This window comes from Syngnathus acus, chromosome 23, assembly GCF_901709675.1.
Source record: "Syngnathus acus chromosome 23, fSynAcu1.2, whole genome shotgun sequence".
Lineage (NCBI taxonomy): Eukaryota > Metazoa > Chordata > Actinopteri > Syngnathiformes > Syngnathidae > Syngnathus > Syngnathus acus.
This window is the reverse complement of record NC_051107.1, coordinates 483,620-508,408: the sequence shown is the minus strand read 5'-3', so window position 1 is coordinate 508,408 and position 24,789 is coordinate 483,620. Positions and strand designations below refer to the sequence as shown.

The following is a 24,789-nucleotide window of genomic DNA, read 5'->3' as shown; positions in this document are numbered from 1 at the left end:
ATAAATTGCCCCCCAAAATGCGATTTATACTCCGGAGCGACTTATATATGTTTTTTTTTCACTTTTTTGGGCATTTTATGGCTGATGCGACTTGTACTCTGGAGCGACTTAAAGTCCGAAAATTACGGTAGTCCCTTTCCTTCTTACACACTGTCATCACACTTGTGACCAGCGAGGCAGGATCCCAACTGCTGCAAAGCCTAGCAAAGGTCAATCTGTGGCAAATCTTGTGAAGTTGCAAGGACGAATCAAGTAAAGGGGACTACGGAACTCCTGTCATCCTCCTCTCAAGCCGATCCAGCTTCTCCAGATTTTCTTTCAGAAGTTTGGACCCAGGATTGAGACTCAATGCTCTCTGATAGTACATGCGGGCTGCTGTATAGTCTCGCTGCAGAAACACGAACAGACCCACATACTTTGATTTAGGACATATTTGTGTTTAAAAATGTTGGAATGGAGCTGTGAGAGACAGAGGAAGGATATTATCAATTTTATTTGGACGACAGAGTTTTTATACCTTGATATGTTGAATCCCTCCCATGTTCATCCAAGCTTGTGACTGATCTGGGTTGAGTTCCACAGCTAATTTATAGCTCTAGTGAGGAAAGTAAACATTGAGGTAAATATTAAGAAGAATGGCTCCACTGACCAAGCAGCACAATGACAAAGTGTGCTTGTATGGACATCTGAGTAACTCTGAGAAGATCAGGATCTTGAAACAAGAATCAGTCTGTAAACAACAGAAATACACAAAAGGACAAGAACGGTACCTTGAAAGCTAGGTCCAATTGGTTCATCTCTCGTAGCTGGTTTCCTTTAGAGAAATACAATTCCGCTCTCACTGCAAGATCACTGGGATTCTGGTGTAGAGCGTTGTTCAGAGCTTCCAGAGCCTGACGCAAACAGATAATGCCACCCATTTATCGTCATGGTCTTTAACAATTTTATTCTCTGCTGTGCTCTCATAACAGAACTGAGAAAACAAAATTAATTGCCACACTGGCAATCCAGACAGTTGTGATAGATAGGATTTTAGGGCATTTTATTCATTATGAACGATCATGCCTACGACAAAAATTATACAAAACTATAAACAGTAAACTATACAAAAGGAGAAGCAAATATTCAAACGGAGTTTCTATCATAATTACTATAATGGAACACATCTTCAACTTTTGAATAATTGAATATACTGCACACCTCCGTGTGGTTGCCTTGCTTGCTGTAGATGGAAGACAGGAGGCGGTAACATTCAATGCATCTGTTCCCTCTGGAAATGATGTCCCGGGTCATTTTCTCTGCGTCTTTTGTATGGCCAGCCATGGCTAATACTTGCGCCTGGATGGAAACACAGACAAGTATTATGTCAAGATGCCATACAGGTTTATTGTAATGTGTTGACTGTCTATTGGAAGGTTACTGGTTAAGCTGATAACAACCAGGCAGTACTTACTTTTGTAATGCTTTCTTCATTTAAATATTATTTTTACAAATTGCGGGTTACGTTGTTGTCGCTAATGCAACAATTGAATGCCGATATGCAATTAGCTCTGTGTGTTTGTGTCTCGTGTAGTTGTGGTGGTAGCAGTCAGTGTTGTTACACTTATATGTAAAAATGTGTTTTACGTGGTACACGTATTGAATTGGTCAAGCCTTGGAAGTGCAACTCGTCAAGTTGAGGGTATCGTAGAAATGACAAAAAGAAGCTTTTTAAAGGAATAGCCCCACAGTTGCAGTTATCACATAAGCTAACATCTAAGCTAGCATCTTCAACTTCTTCCTCAGAATTATGGGAATTATCTTAAAATGTCATGAAACTCTTTCTGGATGTCGTAATTATGTGTATACTAACCAGTGCTAGCCGAATGTCAGTGTTCTCTGGCTGTAGAATAACAGCCTCTCTGTAAACATGCAGGGCATCATCGTAGCGGCCAGTGTTGTAGTACAGCGCCCCAAGTGGTGCCAGAATCTCCACCTTCCTTGTCACTTGAAGTGCTCTGCAGGGTGGTGTCAAGGATCATGGTTACTAGTTAGAAGCTGTTCAGTTTGATAATACAGTTCCTTACTACCAGCCCCTCTTACTTTTAAGACAATCTGCTATGTGCTTCTTTAATTCATCTGACAAAAAATACAATCAATTTAGCTACCTTTTATACCAGGACTCTGCCTCTTTGTTCAAATTGGAAGAGCGGAGAAGGCGGCCCAGGTTCACCATGGCCACATAATGAGCTGGTTTAAGTTGAATTGCCTGCTGGTAGTGAACAGTTGCCAGCTCCTCCTTTCCTATGGAAGAGGAAGTGTAAGCAGGAGTCAACAGTTTTTGAGAATGTTCAAACTAAAAATGGTTACTTTACCAGTATCCACCAGAAATACCCCATAGTTATTATGCAGGTCTGAGCTGTCAGGACAATTCTCAATACCTTTTAAATACATTTCATGGGCTTCAGCGTAGCGTTTCTGTAAGAATGTAGATAGAGAGGACTAAATTAGTGCAAGCTGTCAGAGTCAAGTATTCTGTTTATAAAAAAAAAGACTATTCAATGTTTTTTTTTTGCTAATTATGCTTCAATTCCCAGACTATCTTGGCAGCAATTGTGCCCCGCGTACGGAGAGAATATGAAAGCCCCACAAATTCAGGTTTGAGCTGGGAATGGACTCTAAGTGCTTTTGAATGTAACTCCAACATTACCTATATGAATCAAAGTTCCCCAAAGTTTTGGAACAGTTGAGTGAGGCTTGAAAAGAGCCAAAAATGTGACTGTTTAATAAACTACCGCTCAGTACTCACACAACAAAGGTTTTTTGAACTGTACTAAAAATGTACCTGGTCAGCATAGAGTGATGATAGACTGGAATAAGCATCGGCGAAATGTGGGCCATAGTTAATGGAATCCTTCAGCAGTACTTCTGCTTCTTTCTCCTTGCCCTGTGACCTAATTAATAACATCATCATCATCATAATTATGTTCATCATCCCAGGCCAACTTTCACATCATTACAGACTCCACAGATACTCCAAATAAATTAACCTCATTCTTTTTGTACCATCCATCCATCCATCCATCTTCTTCCGCTTATCCGGGGTCGGGTCGCGGGGGCAGCAGCTTCAGGAGGGACTCCCAGACTTCCCTCTCCCCAGCCACTTCATCCAGCTCATCCCAGGGGATCCCAAGGCGTTCCCAGGCCAGCTGCGAGACATAGTCTCTCCAGCGCGTCCTGGGTCGTCCCCGGGGTCCCCAGGGAGGCGTCCAGGAGGCATCCTGATGAGATGCCCGAGCCACCTCATCTGGCTCCTCTCAACGTGGAGGAGTAGCGACTCTACTCCAAGCCTCTCCCGGATGACCGAGCTTCTCACCCTATCTCTAAGGGAGAGCCCGGACATCCTGCGGAGAAAACTCCTTTTGGCCGCTTGTATCCGGGATCTCGTTCTTTCGGTCACGACCCATAGCTCGTGACCGTAGGTAAGGGTAGGAGCGTAAATTGACCGGTAAATTGAGAGTTTTGCCTTTTGGCTCAGCTCTCTCTTTACCACGACGGACCGGTACAGAGTCCGCATTACTGCCGACGCTGCACCGATCCGCCTGTCGATCTCGCGCTCCATCCTCCCCTCACTCGTGAACAAGACCCCAAGATACTTAAACTCCTCCACTTGGGGCAGGATCTCATCCCCGATCCGGAGAGGGCATTCCACCCTTTTCCGATCGAGGACCATGGACTCGGATTTGGAGGTGCTGACCCTCATCCCGACCACTTCACACTCGGCTGCGAACCGCTCCAGTGAGAGCTGGAGATCACGGCCTGAAGAAGCCAACAGCACCACGTCGTCTGCAAAAAGCAGAGACGCGATGCTGAGGTCCCCAAACCGGACACCCTCAACGCCTCAGCTGCGCCTAGAAATTCTGTCCATAAAAATTATGAACAGAATCGGTGACAAAGGGCAGCCTTGGCGGAGTCCAACCCTCACTTGGAACGAATCCGACTTACTGCCGGAAATGCGGCCCAAACTCTGGCATCGGTGATACAGGGACCGAACCGCCCTTATCAGTTGGCTCGGTACCCCGTACTCCCGAAGCACCCTCCACAGAACCTCCCGAGGGACACGGTCGAACGCCTTCTCCAAGTCCACAAAACACATGTGGACTGGTTGGGCGAACTCCCATGCACCCTTGAGGATCCTGCTGAGGGTGTAGAGCTGGTCCACTGTTCCACGGCCAGGAAGAAAGCCACACTGCTCCTCCTGAATCCGAGGTTCGACCTCCCGACGGACCCTCCTCTCCAACACCCCTGAATAGACCTTACCAGGGAGGCTGAGGAGTGTGATTCCCCTGTAATTGGAACACACCCTCCGGTCCCCCTTCTTAAAGAGGGGAACCACCACCCCAGTCTGCCAATCCAGAGGCACTGTCCCCAATGTCCACGCAATGTTGTAGGGGCGTGTCAGCCATGACAGCCCCACAACATCCAGAGCCCTTAAGAACTCCGGGCGGATCTCATCCACCGGGGCCTTGCCACCGAGGAGTTTTTTAACTACCTCAGTGACTTCGACCACAGAGATTGGAGAGTCCGCCTCAGAGTCCCCAGGCCCTGCTTCCACAATGGAAGGCGTGGAGGTGGAATTGAGGAGGTCTTCGAAGTATTCTCCCCACCGACTCACGACGTCCCTAGTCAAGGTCAGCAGCACGCCATCCCCACTGTAAACAGTGTTGACGTTGCACTGCTTCCCCCTCCTGAGACGCCGGATGGTGGACCAGAATTTCCTCTAAGCCATCCGGAAGTCATTCTCCATGGCCTCGCCAAACTCCTCCCACGCCCGGGTTTTTGCCTCAGCAATCGCCGAAGCCACGTTCCGTTTGGCCATCCGGTACCTGTCAGCTGCCTCCGGAGTCCCGCACACCAAAACGGCCCGATAGGACTCCTTCTTCAACTTGACGGCATCCCTTACCGCCGGTGTCCACCAGCGGGTTCAGGGATTGCCGCCACGACAGGCACCAACGACCTTACGGCCACAGCTCCGGTCGGCCGCCTCAACAATGGAGGCGCGAAACATGGTCCACTCGGACTCAATGTCCCCCGCCTCCCCCGGGAGATGGGAAAAGCTCTGCCGCAGGTGGGAGTTGAAGCTCTTCCTGACAGGGGATTCCGCCAGACGTTCCCAGCAGACTCTCACAGAGCGTTTGGGTCTGCCAGGTCGGACCGGCATCTTCCTCCACCGTCGGAGCCAATCCACCACCAGGTGGTGATCAGTTGACAGCTCCGCCCCTCTCTTCGCCCGAGTGTCCAAAACATACGGCCGCAAATCCGATGACACGACTACAAAGTCGATCATCGAACTGCGGCCTAGGGTGTCCTGGTGCCAAGTGCACACATGGACACCCTTATGTTTGAACATGGTGTTCATTATAGAAAATCCGTGTCGAGCACAGAAGTCCAATAATAGAACACCGCTCGGGTTCAGATCGGGGGGGCCGTTCCTCCCAATCACGCCCTTCCAGGTCTCACTGTCATTGCCCACGTGAGCATTGAAGTCACCCAGTAGAACGATGGAGTCCCCAGAAGGAGCGCTCTCCAGCACTTCCTCCAGGGACTCCAAGAAGGGTGGGTACTCTGAGCTGCCGTTTGGTGCATAGACACAAACAACAGTCAGGACCCGTCCCCCCACCCGAAGGCGGAGGGAGGCTACCTTCTCGTTCACCCAATGTGAACCCCAATGTGCAGGTGCCCAGCCGGGGGGCAATAAGTATACCCACACCTGCTCGACGCCTCTCACCGTGGGCAACTCCAGAGAGTCCAGCCCCTCTCGAGAGGGCTTGTACCGGAACCCAAACTGTGCGTGGAGGCAAGTCCGACTATGTCTAGTCGGAACTTTTCTGCCTCGCACACCAGCTCGGGCTCCTTTCCAGCCAGAGAGGTGACATTCCCTGTCCCAAGAGCCAGCCTCTGCAGCCGGGGATCAGACCGCCAAGGTCCCTGCCTTTGGCCGCCACCCAGCTTACACTGCACCCGACCCCTTTGGCCCCTCCCACAGGTGGTGAGCCCATGGGAAGGGGGACCCACGTTTCCTTTTCGGGCTGTGCCCGGCCGGGCCCCATGGGCGAAGGCCCGGCCACCAGACGCTCGCCTTCGAGCCCCGCCTCCAGGCCTGGCTCCAGTGGGGGGCCCCGGTGACCCGCGTCCGGGCGAGGGAAAACCAAATCCATTCATGTTATTCATCATAAGGGGCTTGTGTGAGCCGTGCTTTGTCTGGCCCCTCACCTAGGACCCGTTTGCCATGGGTGACCCTACCAGGGGCATGAAGCCCCAGACAACATGGCTCCTAGGATCATAGGGGCACGCAAACCCCTCCACCACGATAAGGTGACGACTCACGACCTTTTGTACCAAATATTAAAAAAACAGCGGACAATAAAAAATAAAAAAACATTTCCTATTAATTTCCAAATGCTGTACACCAGATCGTGCTTGTCCCATCACCAACTTCTTTAAGGGGCAAGGAGAAGCTGAATAAAAAAAAACCTTTCAGAGTGTGACTGACTTGAGGAGATTTCCCAGGTTGAAGAGTGCTCGATTATGTTGAGGATTGATGTCCAGTGCGCTCCTGTAGTAGCGCTCAGCCTCCTCCGGATTGTGTGTCAGAGTGCCGAGGTTGTTCATAGCGCTGGCATGGCGGGGGTACAACCTGAAAATTAAAGGAAATTTCAGAAGAATGTATTATAGAAAAGCAAAAAATTATGTTTTGTTAAACATTTTTCCTTTTGTTGTAATTAGTAGTTTTTTGTTAAAGAAAGAAAACATCCTTCAGGTCATTCAAACAACTTGAAACTGACAAAAAAAAATCTAAACTTAAATTACCACAGTATATTACAAATATGTTTGGTTTTGTTATTTGTTGTGGCTTAAAATTTAAATGACCCTAATCAGATTTGATGCTTTCATCACAGAATTTTCGCAAAATTGTTTTGCTTCTCTTTCTGAGACGTTGCAATGAAAATGCATTAAATTGCTTGGCACTCAGCATTAAGGGTTGGAATTGGGGGGTTAGATCACCAAATGATTCCCGGGCGCGGCACCGCTGCTGCTCACTGCTCCCTTCGGGGATGGGTCAAATGCAGAGACAAATTTCACCACACCCAGATGTGTGTGTGACAATCATTGGGTGTTTACATACAACGGTCAGAATCGAACCTGAGAGCAATGGTGTAGTGATAAATGGCTTCTCGGTGCCGAGTGCTGTCCTTTAGAAAGTTAGCGTAGTTGTAGTGCACTTTGGCATTGTGAGGAAGAGTCCAGATACCAGAACTGAAACAAGGTCAAGAGGAGAAATAGTTATTTACAGCCACCAAATAGAAAACATTCAAAATAAAACAATGATTCCTAATTCATTTGCTGTCATTCATATTTGAATGATCAACAAAAAAAATATTATTATTATTATTATTATTATATTTATATTTATAATTAACAACATGAATGACCCTCAGAGCACAGATTCTAGCCAAGGTGAAAAAAATATATTTTTTTTTTCTATCATTACCAGTCATGGTCTGTAATTCACACACTCACCTGAAGAGAGTCTCTCTGGAAAGCCAGACTTTATTCTGCTGAACCGTCTTCCAGGAGAACAGCAGTAGCAGCAACAGCATGGAGGCACTAAGGATTGTGGTGCCAAAACGGCCCACCAAAGAAGAGAGACGACTCAAGCCATGAACCACCAGGATACAGTAACCCATACTGCAAGAGCAAAATTGGGAAGATGAAATTAATCAGAGAAAGAAAATGCAAAGCTGCTTCTAAAGAAAGTTGTTAGTTTTAGAATTTAATACCAATTTCCCAGAGATACTCACCTAGGCATGTAAAGAACCCTTTCGGCCACAACAAATCCCACCCTGAAGAAAAGGTTGCTCGCAGGAATGAAAGGAAACACTAGAAACAATAGTCCCATCAACACCTCCTTACGCTTTTGTCTCTGCGAAAAAAAGTATTCCCCATTTACACCTAATCACGTCAAAGCCTAAAGGTACGAAGAGCTGCGAAGCTGATACAGATTATTGTTAGCGGCATCAAAGTTACCCAAATGTCCAGCAAAGTGTTATTTATGTTGATCAATTTGTCTGCTACATGCGCTACATCCAAGGATCTGCCCACAACTGAATTAAGTGTTATTTGGTTTTGCCTCCACAAGTGGAAAATGCATTTTAATGCGTCTTTATAGACAAGTGGTCGCGACCACAAAAAAAAAGCAAAGAAAATTAACAAAATATTGTGGTGGAAACAAACTAGGGCTAATCCTAACGTGAGTTATAATGAATTCATCGACACACACAGTCGAACAAATTCACGACATCCATCCATCCATTTTCAACACCGCTTGTCCTCACGGGGGTCGCGGTCGTGCTGGAGCCTATACCAGCAGTCATTGGGCAGTAGGCGGGGGACACCCTGAACCGGTTGCCAGCCGATCGCAGGGCACACAAAGACGAACAACCATCCACACTCGCACTCACACCTAGGGGCAATTTGGAGTGCTCAATTGGCCTACCAAGCATGATTTTGGTAAGAGGCAGGAAACCGAAGTGCCGGGAGAAAACACATGCAGCCACAGGGAGAACATGCAAACTCCACAGAGGGAGGGCTAGAGGTGGAATCGAACCGGCACCCTTCTAACTGTGAGGCGGACGTGCAAACCAGTGCCCCACCGAGCCACCCTAAAACCCACGACAATAATAAAAAATATAATAGAAAAGAATATGTATTTTACCTGCAATGAATGGATACAGTGCAGACAGAGGGCAACCATCACCACAGCTAGTAACACAGTGGCCATATTGCGAATGTCACTCAGCGACTCAACAAGAGGGATACTACCCACTTGCCAGTCATAGCACAGCACGACGGGGGCCATCAGCAACCAGGTGTTGAAGTACAGCAGGTAAGAGTAGGTCAAAATTCTGAGGAGAGGCAAACATGGAAAAGAAATGGATGGATAGATACGCAACAGGTAGAGAGATAGATTGAGGAGACAATGAAAACAATATCTTGGTCACAATTGCATGTATTGTTTTAGCTGCTAGATTCTGTTGCTACTAGTCTATTTCCAGGCTTTTTTTATAACAACATAGTCAACAGTTTTTACATGATACCTTGAACGCAAACCCCACAGTACCAGCTAAATACTCAAAAAGGTCCGTCCTTCTGGGTAACGCAAGGCCACTATTTCTTTTTCGGTTTCCGTTTGCCTGCTACTTTGATGGGCAAAATTGGATACGCTTCGATTTAGCGCAGTTCCAGCCCGACATCTGTGAAAAGTGCACTATGACTACCCAAGCACTTAAAATATACAATTAGCAATTAGCATGGTTTGTAGCTTCTTCGCCACCATGGAGGCAATGATTAGCAACTCCAAAACGTGTTTAGCCGCACGAGTAGCGAGCTGAAACTTGTTGCTAGCTAGCTTGTCAGCGTAAGTTGCACAAAGTAGTACAGCAGTACCTTACTCGATTATCTGTCCTTGTTATGGGGGGGCATTTTATGCATTAAAAGTATTAGTGGTATCGGTGCTTGGTATCAGTATCAATGATTAGTCTAGAATTTAGTGCTCATACTGGTATATGTCTTAATTAAAGTGGTATCAAACATACCTAGTTGTCAGCTTTATTTTGTACATTTTGGGAATGACTTTCCCGTTTTTGTACATTTTAAGTTTGGTTTGAATCAATTGAATGCAACACTATTTAGTGTTTTGTGCATGTATGTATGTATATATTACAAATATATACAAAGTAATTACAACTGGAATTAAACAACACATAAAAAAAAAGATGTAACTGTAATTGTGTACCACTGACCTGGTAAGAAAATAAGGTGCAAAGGATGCAGGATTGTCCTGTTCAGAGAAAAGAGGCATGGAACCTCCCATTAACCACAGTCTTAATGATACAATGGCCAATACCTAAAAAAGGACAAAAGAAATTAAATAATGCAGTCGCAAATATGAGACATTAATATTTGGTCAAATTTATAGTAAGAGGGCTGCACCAAAAATATATAACAAATTTGCTATGACTCACAAAACATCAAAACCCGTGGCTATGCTACAAACATGCCACTGATGAGATAATAGCAATTCCAAGTTGCATTTATTGGGCCAATATAGATGAAATAAAAAGTCATGTAGACGTATCATGGAAAAGCCACTTTTTTTTGCTTTTATATTCATTTTATTGTGTACTTAGAGTCTCCAAGATTGTAGAAAAGTGTAATCTATCCCTCCAGATGCTGCAGAGATTCTTTTATGATCTGTTTGTGGGCTATTTTTTACTCCGTTCAGTGTTCTTCATTTTCTATTACGTAGTTTTATCTATTACATCACATCCATTGGGGCGGGACTACCAAACAAGGTAATGGGTATGGCAAAACGGTTTCGCAAATCCGCCATCTTTATTACTCGGAGAGACTTTTGTAGTCCAAACAACTCAAGGATGCCAAAGTGGAAAGCTCAAAATGTTCTGTTGTTGGATGCATCAATCCACACAACTCATTGCACCGCCCCCCAGCATCAGAACCTCAAAGAAGTGCCTGGTCAAATTTCATTTTTCAAGCGGTGTTCCTACATCTGTGGGCAAAGTCCTGCTTGTTCAAGGACGAGTGTTTCAGAAATAACAGTAAAGCGATAAGCTTGAGATGACACAAAAATAATAAACTGTATTTCACTTTCATATTATTTTGGAGCTGTGCGCTCTCTATTTTCACTTCTTGTGGGTGTATTTTGAGTACTTGTATCAGATGAATTGCATCGAAGGTGCTGAATTATTCTTGGGGAACACAATGTGTTGAATGCATTCATTAGCTTCTCGCTAACGCTAGCATTAGCTTACTGGTTCACCTGACTGCAGTGGCTTGTTTACAAGACGTGTTCATAAATATTGTGAGGGGATTTATTTTGTTACGTGTTAGTATGAATGTATGTATGGACAGGTCTTCTGCCGTTGACATCTTTTGATAAATCAAAACGTTTGCGGCACAAGTAAACGCTACCTCGGCTAAAAAACTACAAAAATGTCTGACCGTAAAAGGAGGTGTCCATCTTGGGGCCTGGAGGGAGTGGGGTGTATAGTATCTAATTTCCATTTAAAGAGACTGCACCAAAACGGCTTGCTCTGAGCCGCACCTCAGAACAAGTATAAAAGAGGGACCTGTGATGCTATCAAAATTAGGAATTCAGACATAAGCATTGCTGTTCCACTTTATATAAACCACAACTGAATGAGTAAAACTTAAAACAGAACAATTTATAAATGTGATACCATATTTTTCGGACTATAAGTTGCTCCGGAGTATAAGTCGCACCAGCCATAAAATGCATAATAAAGAAGAAAAAGACATGTATAAGTCGCACCGGAGTATAGGTCGCAGTTTTGGGGGAAATTTATTTGATAAAATCAAACTCCAAGAATAGACATGTCATCTTTAAAGGCAATTTAAAATAAAAATAGAATAGGCAACAACAGGCTGAACGGTACGGTATGCTAACGTTACATAAACACATAAACAAGGAACTAAGAACGTGCCTGACATAACATTAGGAGTTATTCAAATAACTATAGCATAAATAACATGCTAACAAGTTTAACGAACCATCCGTGTCACTCCAAATCATTAAATCCAACAGAATATTCATTCTCTGTGTCACTTATAAACAACTCCGCTAACTCCGGAAGTAGAAGATGCGGCGCTTCCTCTTCTACGTGGCTTATGTCAGACTCATTGTCAGTTGCAGTTCCAATTATTCCACAGGCATAGAGCGCCTTCTTGCGGTTTAGTGTGAAAATAACATGTAAAATTATATATTGTGTTATTAATTTCACACATTAGTCGCTCCTGAGTATAGGTCGCACCCCCGGCCGAACTACGAAAAAAACTGTGACTTATAGTTCGGAAGATACGGTATTATTAAATAAAAACTACTTACGTAGCTAGAGACAACACAGGCTCGTTTGATGAAGGGTTTCCAAATCTGGAGAAGTTGTCTAACGCCAGTTCCAGACAGGTGACTGAGAAAGGGATTTAATGATAGATGTTACAAAGCAGTAAATAGTCAAGCCTCTTAAGTACCGTAATTTTCGGACTATAAGTCGCGTTTTTTTTCATAGTTTGGGTGGGGGGGCGACTTATAATAAGGAGCGACTTATGTGTTTTTTTTCAAACATTTTCCAAAAAAAAAAAAAAAAGTGAAACGCGATAAACGAACCGCGATGTAGCAAGGGATTACTGTAATTTGAATTTCAAGTGACGTCAGCAGCGCGACGCGGCGTGGCGGTTGTTTACAAAAAGGACAAAGATTGATCACGGGATGACGAAGGGCCCCACGTACTACCGGCATCATTCGCGGCTTTGTTTCTAAGTGACACGGAGGACGAAGAGTTTGAAGGATTTGGAATGACACAGAAGGTTTGAAAAACTATTATGGCTTTTACGCACGCCCGGTCCTACTCTACGGAGCTCTCTTTCACCTCCGTGGATAGAAGTCGGGGGCCGGCGCTCGGCCGGGTGGCTGTCCGGGGACGGTGGATGGGGCTCGGACATGGCTTTTACGCCCGGTCCTACTCTACGGAGCTCTCTTTCACCTCCGTGGATGGAAGTCGAGGGCCGGCGCTCGGCCGGGTGGCTGTCCGGGGACGGTGGATGGGGCTCGGTCATGGCTTTTACGCACGCCCGGTCCTATTCTATGGATCTCTCTTCCACCTCCGTGGCTGGAAGTCCACGCCGCCACACGCCTGGAAGTTTGTTTTGTTAAATAAAGAGCCGTTTACCAAACCCACGTCTTTCCTTGTACTTTGTTAACGCTACAATCTAGTTATATGTATACTAGATCTGTGGAATAACGACGAGGCTGACGTCAGGGCCTTGACAAAAGACGAGGAATTTGATCGATGAATTTAATGATTTAGAGTGCACAGATGGTTTGGTAATATTATTGCTTCTATAATAGTTATTTGATATCTAATTTATATATCGTTATATGGGCCTGTGGAATATTTTGAAGTGCAAACGCCGTCAGCGGCGCGCACCCATTGTTGACGAAGGACGATTGATGGATTTAATGAATTGGAGTGACACAGATGGTTTTATAAACGTGTTATTTATGTAATAGTTTTTTTTAATAACTCTGAATGTTACGTCAGGCCCGTTCTCAGCTCTTCGTTTGTGTTTATGTCACGTTAGCATACCTATCATTTAGCCTGTTGTTGCTCGTTCATGTCTGTTCTTGGTGTTGGATTTTGTCGAATAAATTGCCCCCCAAAATGCGACTTATACTCCTCCGGAGCGACTTATATGTGGGTTTTTTTTCACTTTTTTGGGCATTTTATGGCTGATGCGACTTGTACTCCGGAGCGACTTGTACTCCGGAGCGACTTTTAGTCCGAAAATTACGATAGCTTGAGTGTTGGCTGGAAGCAGAATGGCTGGAAGCAAAATGTTCTGTGCTTACCGGAAGAGGGGCTTGCCGCAGAGCACAAGAGCGTCGTAAAACATGCAAACCCCGAACACTGTGATGCCCGTCTCTTTCACCAACATGGCACAGGTACCCAGCAGTAAACTGCCGAGCAGAGACCCCACCGACACTGTTGAGGGTGTCGAGTCTTCGGATGCATTCACACCAACACTCCTGAGAGGATAAGAAACACATAATGTTTTATGATGGTATATTTTTTATTTGATAAGAAATGTAACTTTCTGTGTGTGTAACTGTGTAACTTTATACTAGCTTGGCTAAAATCAAAAATGAAGAAACCAAGGCCGAAAACCAAGACATCCAAAGAATTAAGGCGACATCTCATGGAAAATCTACTTTTTTTACTTTTAAAATCATTTTCTTGTGTATTTGGAGTCACCAGGAGTGTAGAAAAGTGTAATATGTCCCACCAGGTGCTGCAGGCTTAGCCAAATTTGTTTAAAAGGTTTCAAGTCACAATGTTTCTTTAAATTCTAACATTCGGCCCCACTATCTAACCACAGTATTCTGATAAATGATTATTAAGCAGTAAAAATTCACCTGTTTTATCCATCTCAAAGGCCGGCCATTTTGCCATTTGTTGGCGACTGAAAATGACATCACAGTTGCTGAGCTAACAACCAATCACCTGTTTTCTGAGTGTGGTTATAGCTGCGGTCAAAGGCAACTAATTTATTTGACTTATTTCAAAGGTTAATTTTAAAAAGGACAAGAAATAAAAACATTATTTTGTGTTAAAATGTTAAATGAGTTATATTTTTTCAAAACATTCTTTGAAAAAGGGAAACGTACCGTAATTTTCGGACTATAAGTCGCACTGGAGTATAAGTCGCACCAGCCATAAAATGCCCAAAAAAGTGAAAAAAACCCATATATATGTATATAAATCGCTCCTGAGTATAAGTCGCCCCCCCACCCAAACTATGAAAAAAAACCGCGACTTATAGTCCGAAAAGTACGGTATATGTTCCACATGTATATGTATATGTTGTTAAGAGACGCTGTTAAACGACATACTTGATCAGAATCAGAATCAGTTTGTGCATGCCAAACAGGGAATTTGACTCTGGTTGATCTCAGCCTCTGTACAACATTTAGAGGCTGAGATCAACCGGAGATACTTTGCGTGAATGCGAGGTAAATACTGTGCTAGTTCCTTTCTTTATATTTTTTTGTAAATCCTCTTTATTTGCAAGCTAAGTGAATTTGTATTGTCTCCTTTTCTTAGTTTTGACGTATGGTTGAGGTGTTGATTTAACATGTAAAGACTTATGGACAAAACCAAATGTCAGTTCAAACCCAAACAACAAAATTGAGCCTAAATTGCACTCGAAAGGAGTAACAGTGGTCATGTGATGTTCTCAAGCTGATTCATCACTTCTTTTTGATTTTATCTTATTCACTATAAAATGTAATAAATGCAGTTATGCTGACAATTTAGTAGCCATGGGTCATTCCTCCACATCAATAGGAGGGGTCTGGCTTTGGGTCAGAGAATCAAAGGGGGGCGGGATTAGTGAAATGAGACAACTTTTAAATTTGGCTAGGTTTTTTATACAGTACAAAATCTGTCTGATAAAACACGCTTTATTTGAACTGACCATAGCGTACTGTAATTTTTTGGGGGAAAACGTTCGCGTTTCATGAATTCAATTTACCTTATATAGGAAAGGAATGCTAGCAAGAACAGCAGACAAGCAAACAGATCAGCCCTTCCCACTATTCCAGATACCTGCAAGACAAGAAAAGATATTTAAAATTAACCCCTAACTTTTGTGCATAAAATGCATGGAAATTTTCCCGCTTCACAATTACCCATCAAAGTCTGGATCTTTCACTGATATTTTTCGATTACGGGAGAAAAAACACTTTGAACACTGCTAGTCAGTCTGAGAGTGACTAATATGCTAATTATGCCAAACTAAAGGTTTTAATTCCATTCACTTTACAAAGCATTAATCCTAAAGGGATATAAAAATGTACCTTACTATTTTCTTTCTCGTTCTTTATACATCATTATTGATATAGCGGACGCTAAAAGAAAATACAAGCAGCCCAAAATTTGAAAATAAGTAAATAAACTGAATTGAATTTAAAGAGGCCCAGATATTTCTTATGGCGTGTGAGGGACACTGAAAATTTAAAAATGATTGGAAGGACAGACGCAGAATACTGACCAAATGCCACATGAACACTTCGAAAGCTAAGGCCTGTGTTAAAAGTTGTTTTTCATTTCGTTGTGCAAATTTCAAAGGTTATAGCACATCCATGTAAATTATTTAGGTCAGTTTAGTTGACACAATTTTTGTACGACTTTGCGTGGTTATGCTGATTATAATTTGTGTACATCATGAACTCACAGCCTCGGTGTGCACAGGGTGCACGGCAAACAGGACGGACGTGACGAAGGCCAAGTGCGACTCTTCAAACACACACCGTTCACACGTGTGCATTAGCACGCAGGTTACGGCGCAGTGCAGACACACATTGACAATGTGGAAGTAGAGAGGTGTCATGCCACCAAGAAGGATATTCAACCTGATAGACACAGAGAGGGGGAATTAAACAATAAAATGTCATTTTCAGCTCAATTTACAGAGATGAAATGTATTTGATTGAATATCCACTAAATATAAAAAGTCTACACACCCCTGATCAAATGCCAGGTTCCTCTGATAGTTAAAAAGAGAGTAAGATAAATCCTTTTAAAACTTTCATTACCTATAGCCTAAACATAAATAAATAAACAACTGAGATAATGCAGTTGCACAAGTGTGCACACCCTCTTATAAGTGTGGACAAGACTGCTCCAGATTTTTTTAATTCAATGTTATACCAGGTAAGTCAATTGAGAACATTTTCCATTTACAATGACAACCTGGAGGCAAGGTGTGTGAAGTGCCTTGCCCAAGGACACGACGACACGTGACTGTGACAGAGCTAGGGCCGAACCGCCAACCCTCCGGTTACTAATCGACCCGCTCTACTGCCTGAGCCACGGTCGGCAAAATTAACCAATCTTATTCAACTTAAAATTGAATGGGAGTCTGTCACTATTAAACGTGCCTCTGATTAACCCCAAACAAAATTCAGATGTTCTAGTTGGCTTTTGCTGACTTTTTTTTTTTTTTGCCTTTTAAAATTATGGCTAAAAGAGATTAATTGCATTACAACACAATTATTCCGCAAGTGTTTGGGATATTCTAAAATGAAAAAGATTCTATCTTGCCACCCTGGCTCATATCCCAGACATATGAAGAAGAATCTAAAGTCACTACAAATTCCTGCTGCTCCTACACCGTTGCGGTCAGGGTTTTGGCAGTCCTACTTACGTTTTTCTTTCTTTTTTATCTTTTAGAGGGTTGTCCAGTTATTGATGACATTTCTGTTGTGCCATATTTTCTCCACTTTATGATGGATGCCTACGCTATGTTCTGTAGTATGTGTACTTGAACCATAAGATGCCTCCCATATGACTTTAAAAATGTCAAGTAAAGACTACTATCATATAAAATACTAAGATTACTTGCCCTTTCAAAAAGCATTTTTTGACTAAGGCTGATGCCACGTCGATGCCAATGCAGCATCTATGGTACATTTCAATAAAATAATGCAAAGGGGTTGTGACGTGTGAAGAGATTACGGCATCGGTGCTGCCTGACGTCATACTGATCGTGGATTTGTGACTTCGTGAAACAGCAATTAAAATGGAACCAAATTAAATGTAACATTGGTCTTGAAAGAGTGTGGGGAACTCACTTAAAGGTGAGAATGCAAAACGGTCTGTAAGATTTGTGGCTGGAATTATCCGACATCTTCTTGCCCCAAAAATCGTTGGTGAAGATGTTAAGGAGACTGGAACTCGGTCGAACGTCCGGGTTGTTGATAATTGCCCAAACATCGTCGTGCACCAACTCCCCATGGAGAGAGTTGCTGTAACATAACACACACAGGGTCACCAAAGCCGCACAGCGACTCGCAGTCCACACCGTCTGCTGCCGGATGGGGTTTGATGGATGCTGGGGAGGTTTCCGCTCTTTTTCCGGGGATGTCATGTCAGCCCTGGTTTCTCCAAAGGCGCATGTGGGGGGCAAATTAGTGTGGGGGCACAAAAAGATTCGTCCATTCCGCTCGGCAGGGAGTGTCCGTGAGAGAGGTGAATTTAAAGAAGACAGTTTGTTGGCTTATGCTGCCTTCAGGTAAATCTGGAAAAGAGCGTTGCAAATGCTGAAAGGTGTTGAAACGGGATTATATAACAGAAATGCATGTAACAAATGAATTCCTTATTTCACAGGCTGGGCGATGAGCTAAAAAGCACTTGATTGTGCGACTAACGTGAGAACGCAATCCTACTAATACTTAAATGTACGAGTTTGAACTGTTCAGGAGGCGCACATCAACATTCAAAACCCGCCTTCACACGCATGCGCAAGTGACTGATGCCGAGTGCGTCAGTGAGCAGATGTAAACATTGCCTGTGGTGGAAAGAAGTATTAACACATTGTAAAAATTTAGTCGACTCAAATAAAAATAGTTACATTCTTATACTGATGGGAAAATAGGATAAAGAGATGACAATCAGATCTAAAGCAGCAAACAAATAAAATACAGTCCCGCTATTCGCTATTCGCAAAAAGCGATAATATTTTTGAAACTTCAAAAACACTGACGAACGTTAACATTAACACTAAAATACGTTTAAAAGTTTCAGTGCTGGTGATGGGGAATGGAAAAATACGATTAAAAATACAGTGAAGGCCTATTGTGATACAGTGATCCCTCGCTACTTCGCGTTTCATTTATCGCGGATTTTTTTTTTTCAAATTAAAACAATTTTAAAAGTCAAAATAAAACTTCTAAATTGAGTAAACATGTGTCTAACCTTTAGGACAATGTAGTATTGCTCCAAATGTTCGTTTACATTCCTTTAGAAGTCCGTTTTCGCGTGTTAGCACGATCACGAACTAGCATCTTTCCGCTAACTCGTTAGCCTGCCCAGTACTTCTTGTTGGTGACCGTACTTCGCGGATTTCACTTATAGTGGATGGTTTTTGGAACCAATTAACCGCGATAAACGAGGGATTACTGTAATTAGTATAGTCATTATGTCACATTATGAGTATTATGTTAAGCTGTGGAAACAAATAACAAGGTTTTATCGGTTTTCAAAAAAGAGGTGCGACATGTCGGAAAGGTGCAAGTGACACTGACCCTTCGTGCTCAGCTAATGGGCGTGGACTCGCTTTCGTCCCAGGATGCACCTGCAGGCCTTTTTCTCCTCTTCCTTGGCTCCATTAAAATGAAGTGGTCAAGTTTCACTATTCTCAGATAACACTGAGCTCACTCTGCTTGCCAGGCACCCTGGACGCCCCCGGACAATTGTTGCAGTGACGGTGAATTGTAACAAAGTGACTCGCATGTCCATGAGGACATTGAATTCCACATAAACTAAATAAAGACAGTGACAAATGGAACAGTACCCAGGAATTTTAATGTGAAATGAGTGAATAAAATAATCAATGATCCGTTGTTTTAACCCTCCTATCGTCCTCAAATATAAAAAAATTGTCCTTGGGGTCAATTCGACCCCAGGCACATTTACCTTCAGAAAATAATTTACAGAATATTGTTGTCCAACTTTTTGTGAAAGGCACTTTGTTTATAGGGCTGTGGACTCGGTCGGATTTTCCGGCCTCTTGACCACGAGTCCGAGTCCGGCTGTCCATTTTTTCTGTTAATTCATGTGACTGCTTAGTCTTTATTCAAGGCTAATTTAGATCAAAATCTAAATAATTACAACAGTTTTGTGATGGCTTTGTCTTTATTAAACATATAAACGAATACAATAAACAGATACTTTCAAGTTTTAATCATTAATTACACCATTATAGCTCAGACATTTATCTAAACACAAATAATTAGTGACGACCCCACAACTATCGAAACACATCAATGATATAAGCTGGGTGACATAATCGTCCTTGACATTGGTACATCATGTAAACATTAGCCTAAGTGCAACTCAACGTGGCCGCATTGATCGTAATTTACGCTCCGTTTCCCCCCCAAATCTAGAGGCATTGTTCTCTCGCTACTCCCGGGTTCTTCCATCTTGGCTGCGGCGGGGCATTGTGGGTCTTGTACGTGCAGTGTGCACGCACGCAGGCAGGCGGGCGCGCACGCAACAACTAAATTTGTCTTCATAACAAGCAAGCAGGGCTGTGGACAGTATTCCTACGCGCATTCTCAGCAGCATGATGAAAATAAAATTCAATAACGTCACTGAGGCATATTTTAACGAACTCCACTTCATTGTATGGCTTTTTAGCCCGTGCAATGTTCCAAGCCAGTTGAAACAATGCAAGTGTGACAGTCTCTGAGTGCTTCGTAATTTTTTTGAAAAACTGTACCTATTTTTCTGCCTGACTTTTCAAAGTCTCCAAACTTGTGCTTGCGAAATTCAGTCCCTTTTGCAAAGTCCTTATCGATATTGGCATGAAGTGAGCTGAAGTGGCGCTGACCATTTGAAGCTTTTAAATGCGCCAATGACGTCCGACATATCAGGCAGAATGGCTTGCCATAGCGCTCAACAAAAAACAACTTTAACTCTGTTAAAAACGTCCTGTGTTCATCGTCATATATTCGTTTAGCTGTGCATTTTTTCCTTGCCATTTTGGCAAGCGTCTTGTCAGCTTTTCTGGACCTAATGGGCCCCCGTAGTCACAGTCGCCATTCATTAAAAAGCCAGCAAAACCAATCGCTCTGTTTGTCCCTCCTCCTTTGCGGGATTTCCCCTCACGCGCATGCGCGTTTGACCAAAAACCATATTGAACTCAAGAGAAGCAAATACGCACGAAAAATAAACACAAATGTTGATATGAACGTAAAAGAGCCGCATGAAACCAGCCAAAGAGCGTATTTTTTTTATTGTCGGACTCGGTGGACTCGGTCAAAATCAGCACCGAGTCCGAGTCCGGCAAAAATTACCGAGTCCGAGTCCACCGCCCTGAATCAGTTAGCTGATCTCTCTAGCACCACCATCAGGTCAAATATTTAAATTACAATTAATTTAACTTGAAGTTTTCATACAAATCTTCTCAAATTTACTTCTCTACATTAATGTCCACAAGACTGGTTTTGGTGATGATGGAATATGACCTATGGATATGACTTATATTTTAACTAATTTTTGTAATATATTTGTGGCTAGTTACTGTAACAGATAATATATATTACTACGTTGGGGCCTAGATTATAAAGCAAGAGTAAACACAGCACCCACTTGTCCTACACATCCCTTATTGCCTCCAGTTTGTCACGTTCTCGTCGCCCCTGTCTTGTTTGTTTGTCATCAAAGTACATGACACGGGACAGAACTTGAAATATCTTCAGAGACATGGTGGCCGGAAATATTGCTCTTCCAGTCACAGCATCCCAAAGGCTTGCTGTTGCTTCACCTTAAACCCCTGCCAAAATTAGCAAGCCAATGTAGGCTTCCAAGTCAATTACATCCAAGTCTTTCCAACTGTCCCCATACACTCGCTCCACCTCTAAATTTGTGATCCTGTTGGATTTTTGGTCCACAATTTAGGGAGCACGCTATCTGCGCCTCACGGCAAAAGCCATTGCCAATCACCTGTTATCCAATTTACTCACTGCATGCTCGTTTGATTTCTTCAGATTTAGGAAAATGCTAAGACACTGAAGCAGAAATTAGACCTACACACGTTGGTTGAGTTCAATCACAATTCTTGTTAAGAGAGCTCTGTTTTCAGGAAAGTACAATACAGCAGAGATGGGACCAAGTCACACATGTGCAAGTCTCAAGTAAGTCTCAAGTCTTAACCTTCAAGTCTCAAGTAAGTCCCAAGTTATTTTTTTCTTGGGCAAGTCAAGTCAAGTCCTTAAATAGGTCAAGTCAAGTCCAAGTCAAGTCCTTAAATAGGTCAAGTCAAGTGCAAGTCAAGTCACATTATTGCAATTTTACCCGCAGAATCTGATCTTAGTAATGTGAAAAGACAAGATATAAGTAACTTTAAGTAACCATCATTGTCCAATGTGTCTAACCTGTTTAAAAAGTATGACAATAATTTGGATTTGCACTGTAATTACTGATATTCAGTAAAATACACCATGGAATCAAACAAAAAAGAAATTACCTCGTACAATGATTGACAGCCTGTAAGGGATTGGACAGTACAGCCAAGTGCGTAGCGATAGAGACTTTATTGCGGGCGGGGGGTAAGGTGGGAGTAGCTGGAGCTGGCGCTGGATCGGCGATCAGGCTGGGAAAAACAAGCTGTTCTGCTGTATCTTCGATTCTTCAAGGACGTCAGTTTGTCGTGGACCGGAGAGCGAAGCAATATCACGGGACAGACGGACACTCGGGTCTGCGCTGGCGGCGTTGATATAGCGCTGTCCATGAGCCTGATAGGGGGGCGTGGTCCTGTCACAGATGGCGCCGGTACGTGACAGAACCCCCCTCACAAGGGACGGCTCCCGACGTCCCCAGAGCACTAAAACACAAAAAAGACCAGAAGGCAGAGGAAGGCAACCCCCCGGACGACCAGGTTAGTACTCCGTCGAAACATTTGACTCCTCGCCGGACGCAGGATCGACGGACGCGGGGGCAGAAGACTCCGGCACCGGCGGACAAGGCCGTCCCGGGCCCTTACCCCTGGGCCCCTCGACCGTCCTCGGCCGCCCGCGCCGGGGGCCCGGTTGGTCCGGGTGACAGCGATGGAACTCCGTGATGAGCGAACGGTCGAGGATCCAGCAGCTCGGAACCCAGGAGCGGTGGGTGTCGTCATAGCACTCCCAATCCACCAGGTATTGGAAGCCACGACCGCGCCGCCGCGATCGGAGCAGGGAGCGGACGGCGTAAGCCGGGCCCCCATCGACGAGCTGGGGCGGCGGCACGGGCGCCGGCGCCAATGCGCTCTCAAAGAAGGGCCGCACACGGGACACGTGGAACGTGGGGTGTACCTTCATGGACTCAGGAAGGAGGAGACGGACGGCGGACGGGCTGATCACCTTCTGGATGGGAAACGGTCCAACAAAGCGCAGCGCCAGCTTGCGGGATCCCGTTCGCTGCGGCAAATCCTGCGTCGAGAGCCACACCCGCTGGCCCACTGGCGGGCGTAGCCTGAAACAGAGCAGAGAAGAGCGGTCCGGGCCCTCGCCCAGGCACGACGACAACGGCGGACACAAGCCTGGGCCGACGGGCACGCTGTGTCACGTTCCTGGTGGGCGAACAAGGGTGGCTGGCACCCGAAGACGCAGTGGAAGGGCGACAGTCCCGTAGCCGAGCTGGGGAGGGAATTGTGGGCGTACTCCACCCAAGGAAGCTGTTGGACCCACCCACGCTGGTCCCCGGCGGCCATGCATTGGAGGGACCTGCCCAGCTCCTGGTTCAGACGCTCCGCTTGACCATTGGACTGAGGGTGAAACCCCGACGAGAGGCTGGCCGTAGCGCCGAGGAGTCGGCAGAACTCCGCCCAGAAGGTGGAAGCGAACTGCGGGCCACGGTCCGACACGATGTCCTGTGGGAGGCCGTGGTGACGAAACACCTCCCGCACCATGATGGACGCAGTCTGTTTCGTGGACGGAAGCTTAGGCAGAGGAATGAAGTGCGTCATCATGCTGAACCGGTCCACCACCGTGAGGACCACCATGTTCCCCTCCGAGGGGGGAAGGCCCGTGACAAAGTCGATAGACAGGTGAGACCAGGGACGCCGGGGAACCGGCAAGGGTTGGAGCAGCCCGGCCGGAGGACGAGTAGAGGTCTTACAGCGGTTACATATTGAGCAGGCTCTGACGTAATCGCTGGTGTCCACTTGCCAGGTGGGCCACCAGAAACGCTGTGCCACCACGTACCTCGTGCGCGCAGCTCCGGGATGACAGGCCAGGCGTGAGTCATGTGCCCATTGCAGCACGGACGAGCGCAGGCCCTCAGGGACGAACAGGCGACCTTCCGGGCAGTTGCTGGGGCCGGGTTGATCGCGTGATGCGGCTTCCACTTGGCGTTCAATCTCCCATGACAGCGCCGCCACCCGAACCGAGCTCGGGAGGATAGTGGGAGGCGGACCCCGTCCCTCCTCCCCGCCAGGAAACGAACGCGACAGGGCGTCCGCCTTCGCGTTGCGGGAACCCGGCCTGTAGGAGAGAGAGAACTCAAACCGGTCAAAGAACAGAGCCCACCGTGCTTGCCTCGCGTTCAGCCTCTTGGCCGATCTCAGGTACTCCAGGTTGCGGTGGTCGGTCCAGACGATGAACGGCGTGGCGGCGCCCTCCAGCCAATGCCGCCACTCCTCCAAGGCCAACTTGACGGCGAGGACAGCACCGCCCCAACACCCACGTTCGAGGCGTCCACCTCGACCACGAACTGCCGGCCAGGATCGGGGACTCGGAGGATGGGAGAGGACGTGAACCTCCTCTTGAGCTCCTGAAACGCCTGTCCATTTGTACGGGGAGGCGGGGCTGGTGAGGGCGGTGAGGGGCGCGGCCACCGTGCTGTACCCACGGATGAAACGGCGATAGAAGTTCGCGAACCCCAAGTACGGTGGAGATGTCGGGGCTGTACCTGGGCGGGGCTCCACCGAGCGGGCTGGTGGCCGCCCTCAGGCACGTCCGATGGCAGCGTTCGCTCCACTGCCGAACCACCCCCACCTCCCAGTCCAGTACCGGGTTGTGCTGCCGCAGCCAAGGGTGCCCCAGGATGTGCTGCTGTCCTGGGAGGGGAAGAAGGAAAAACTGGATGGTCTCGTGGTGATTGCCGGAGAGCAGTACCTTGACTGGTTCTGTCACGAAAACCACCTTGCCGATCAGACGGCCATCGATGGCGCGTGCGGGAATGGGCGGGCTCAGAGGCAGGAAGTTGATCCCCCACTGACGTGCCAGGCAAATGTCTATGATGTTACCCTCCGCCCCGGAGTCCACCAGGGCAGCCACGTTCTGGTCGCCCACCGCGAGCTGGACACGTGCCTGTAGCGTGAGCGTACTGGAACTGGGAGAGCCGGTGCTGGTCGAGCTCACGCGGATCCCCCGACGCCGCGTGAGCTCCGGCCTTTTAACGGGCACACCGCCGCTCGATGACCACCCTCCCCACAGGAAAAACACAAGCCCGATGAGAGGCGTCGACGGTGCTCCTCTGAGGGGATCCGCGCCCCTCCCAGATCCATGGGCTCGGCGGGTGGTGTGGTTGGCGGGCCTCCAGCCGGCGGAGGAGGGCGATCACGCGGGTCTCGCAGGGACCTCCGCGTCCGGATCCGCCGGTCTAC

At 45.9% G+C, this 24,789-nt stretch overlaps 1 protein-coding gene across 2 annotated transcripts; it reads right to left on the bottom strand.

The window, feature by feature from the left end:
* Positions 1-230: 230 nt before the first annotated feature.
* tmtc1 (transmembrane O-mannosyltransferase targeting cadherins 1) lies at positions 231-17,702 on the bottom strand. Of its 2 annotated transcripts, none has more exons than XM_037242563.1 (19): positions 17,270-17,702; positions 15,871-16,048; positions 15,169-15,242; positions 13,487-13,663; positions 11,966-12,047; positions 9,843-9,946; positions 8,756-8,945; positions 7,842-7,963; positions 7,561-7,728; positions 7,183-7,296; positions 6,533-6,676; positions 2,825-2,933; positions 2,421-2,457; positions 2,148-2,283; positions 1,853-1,997; positions 1,201-1,338; positions 771-893; positions 518-595; positions 231-388 (listed from the first exon to the last, which is right to left on the bottom strand). In XM_037242563.1, exons 1-19 carry the CDS (start codon positions 17,563-17,565, stop codon positions 263-265), a joined length of 2,541 nt encoding a protein of 846 aa, XP_037098458.1. In that variant the 5' UTR covers positions 17,566-17,702; the 3' UTR covers positions 231-262. The 2 variants fall into 2 exon arrangements, with proteins under 2 accessions (XP_037098458.1, XP_037098457.1); XM_037242562.1 differs by having other exon boundaries at positions 2,355-2,457; positions 17,270-17,701.
* Positions 17,703-24,789: the final 7,087 nt, after the last annotated feature.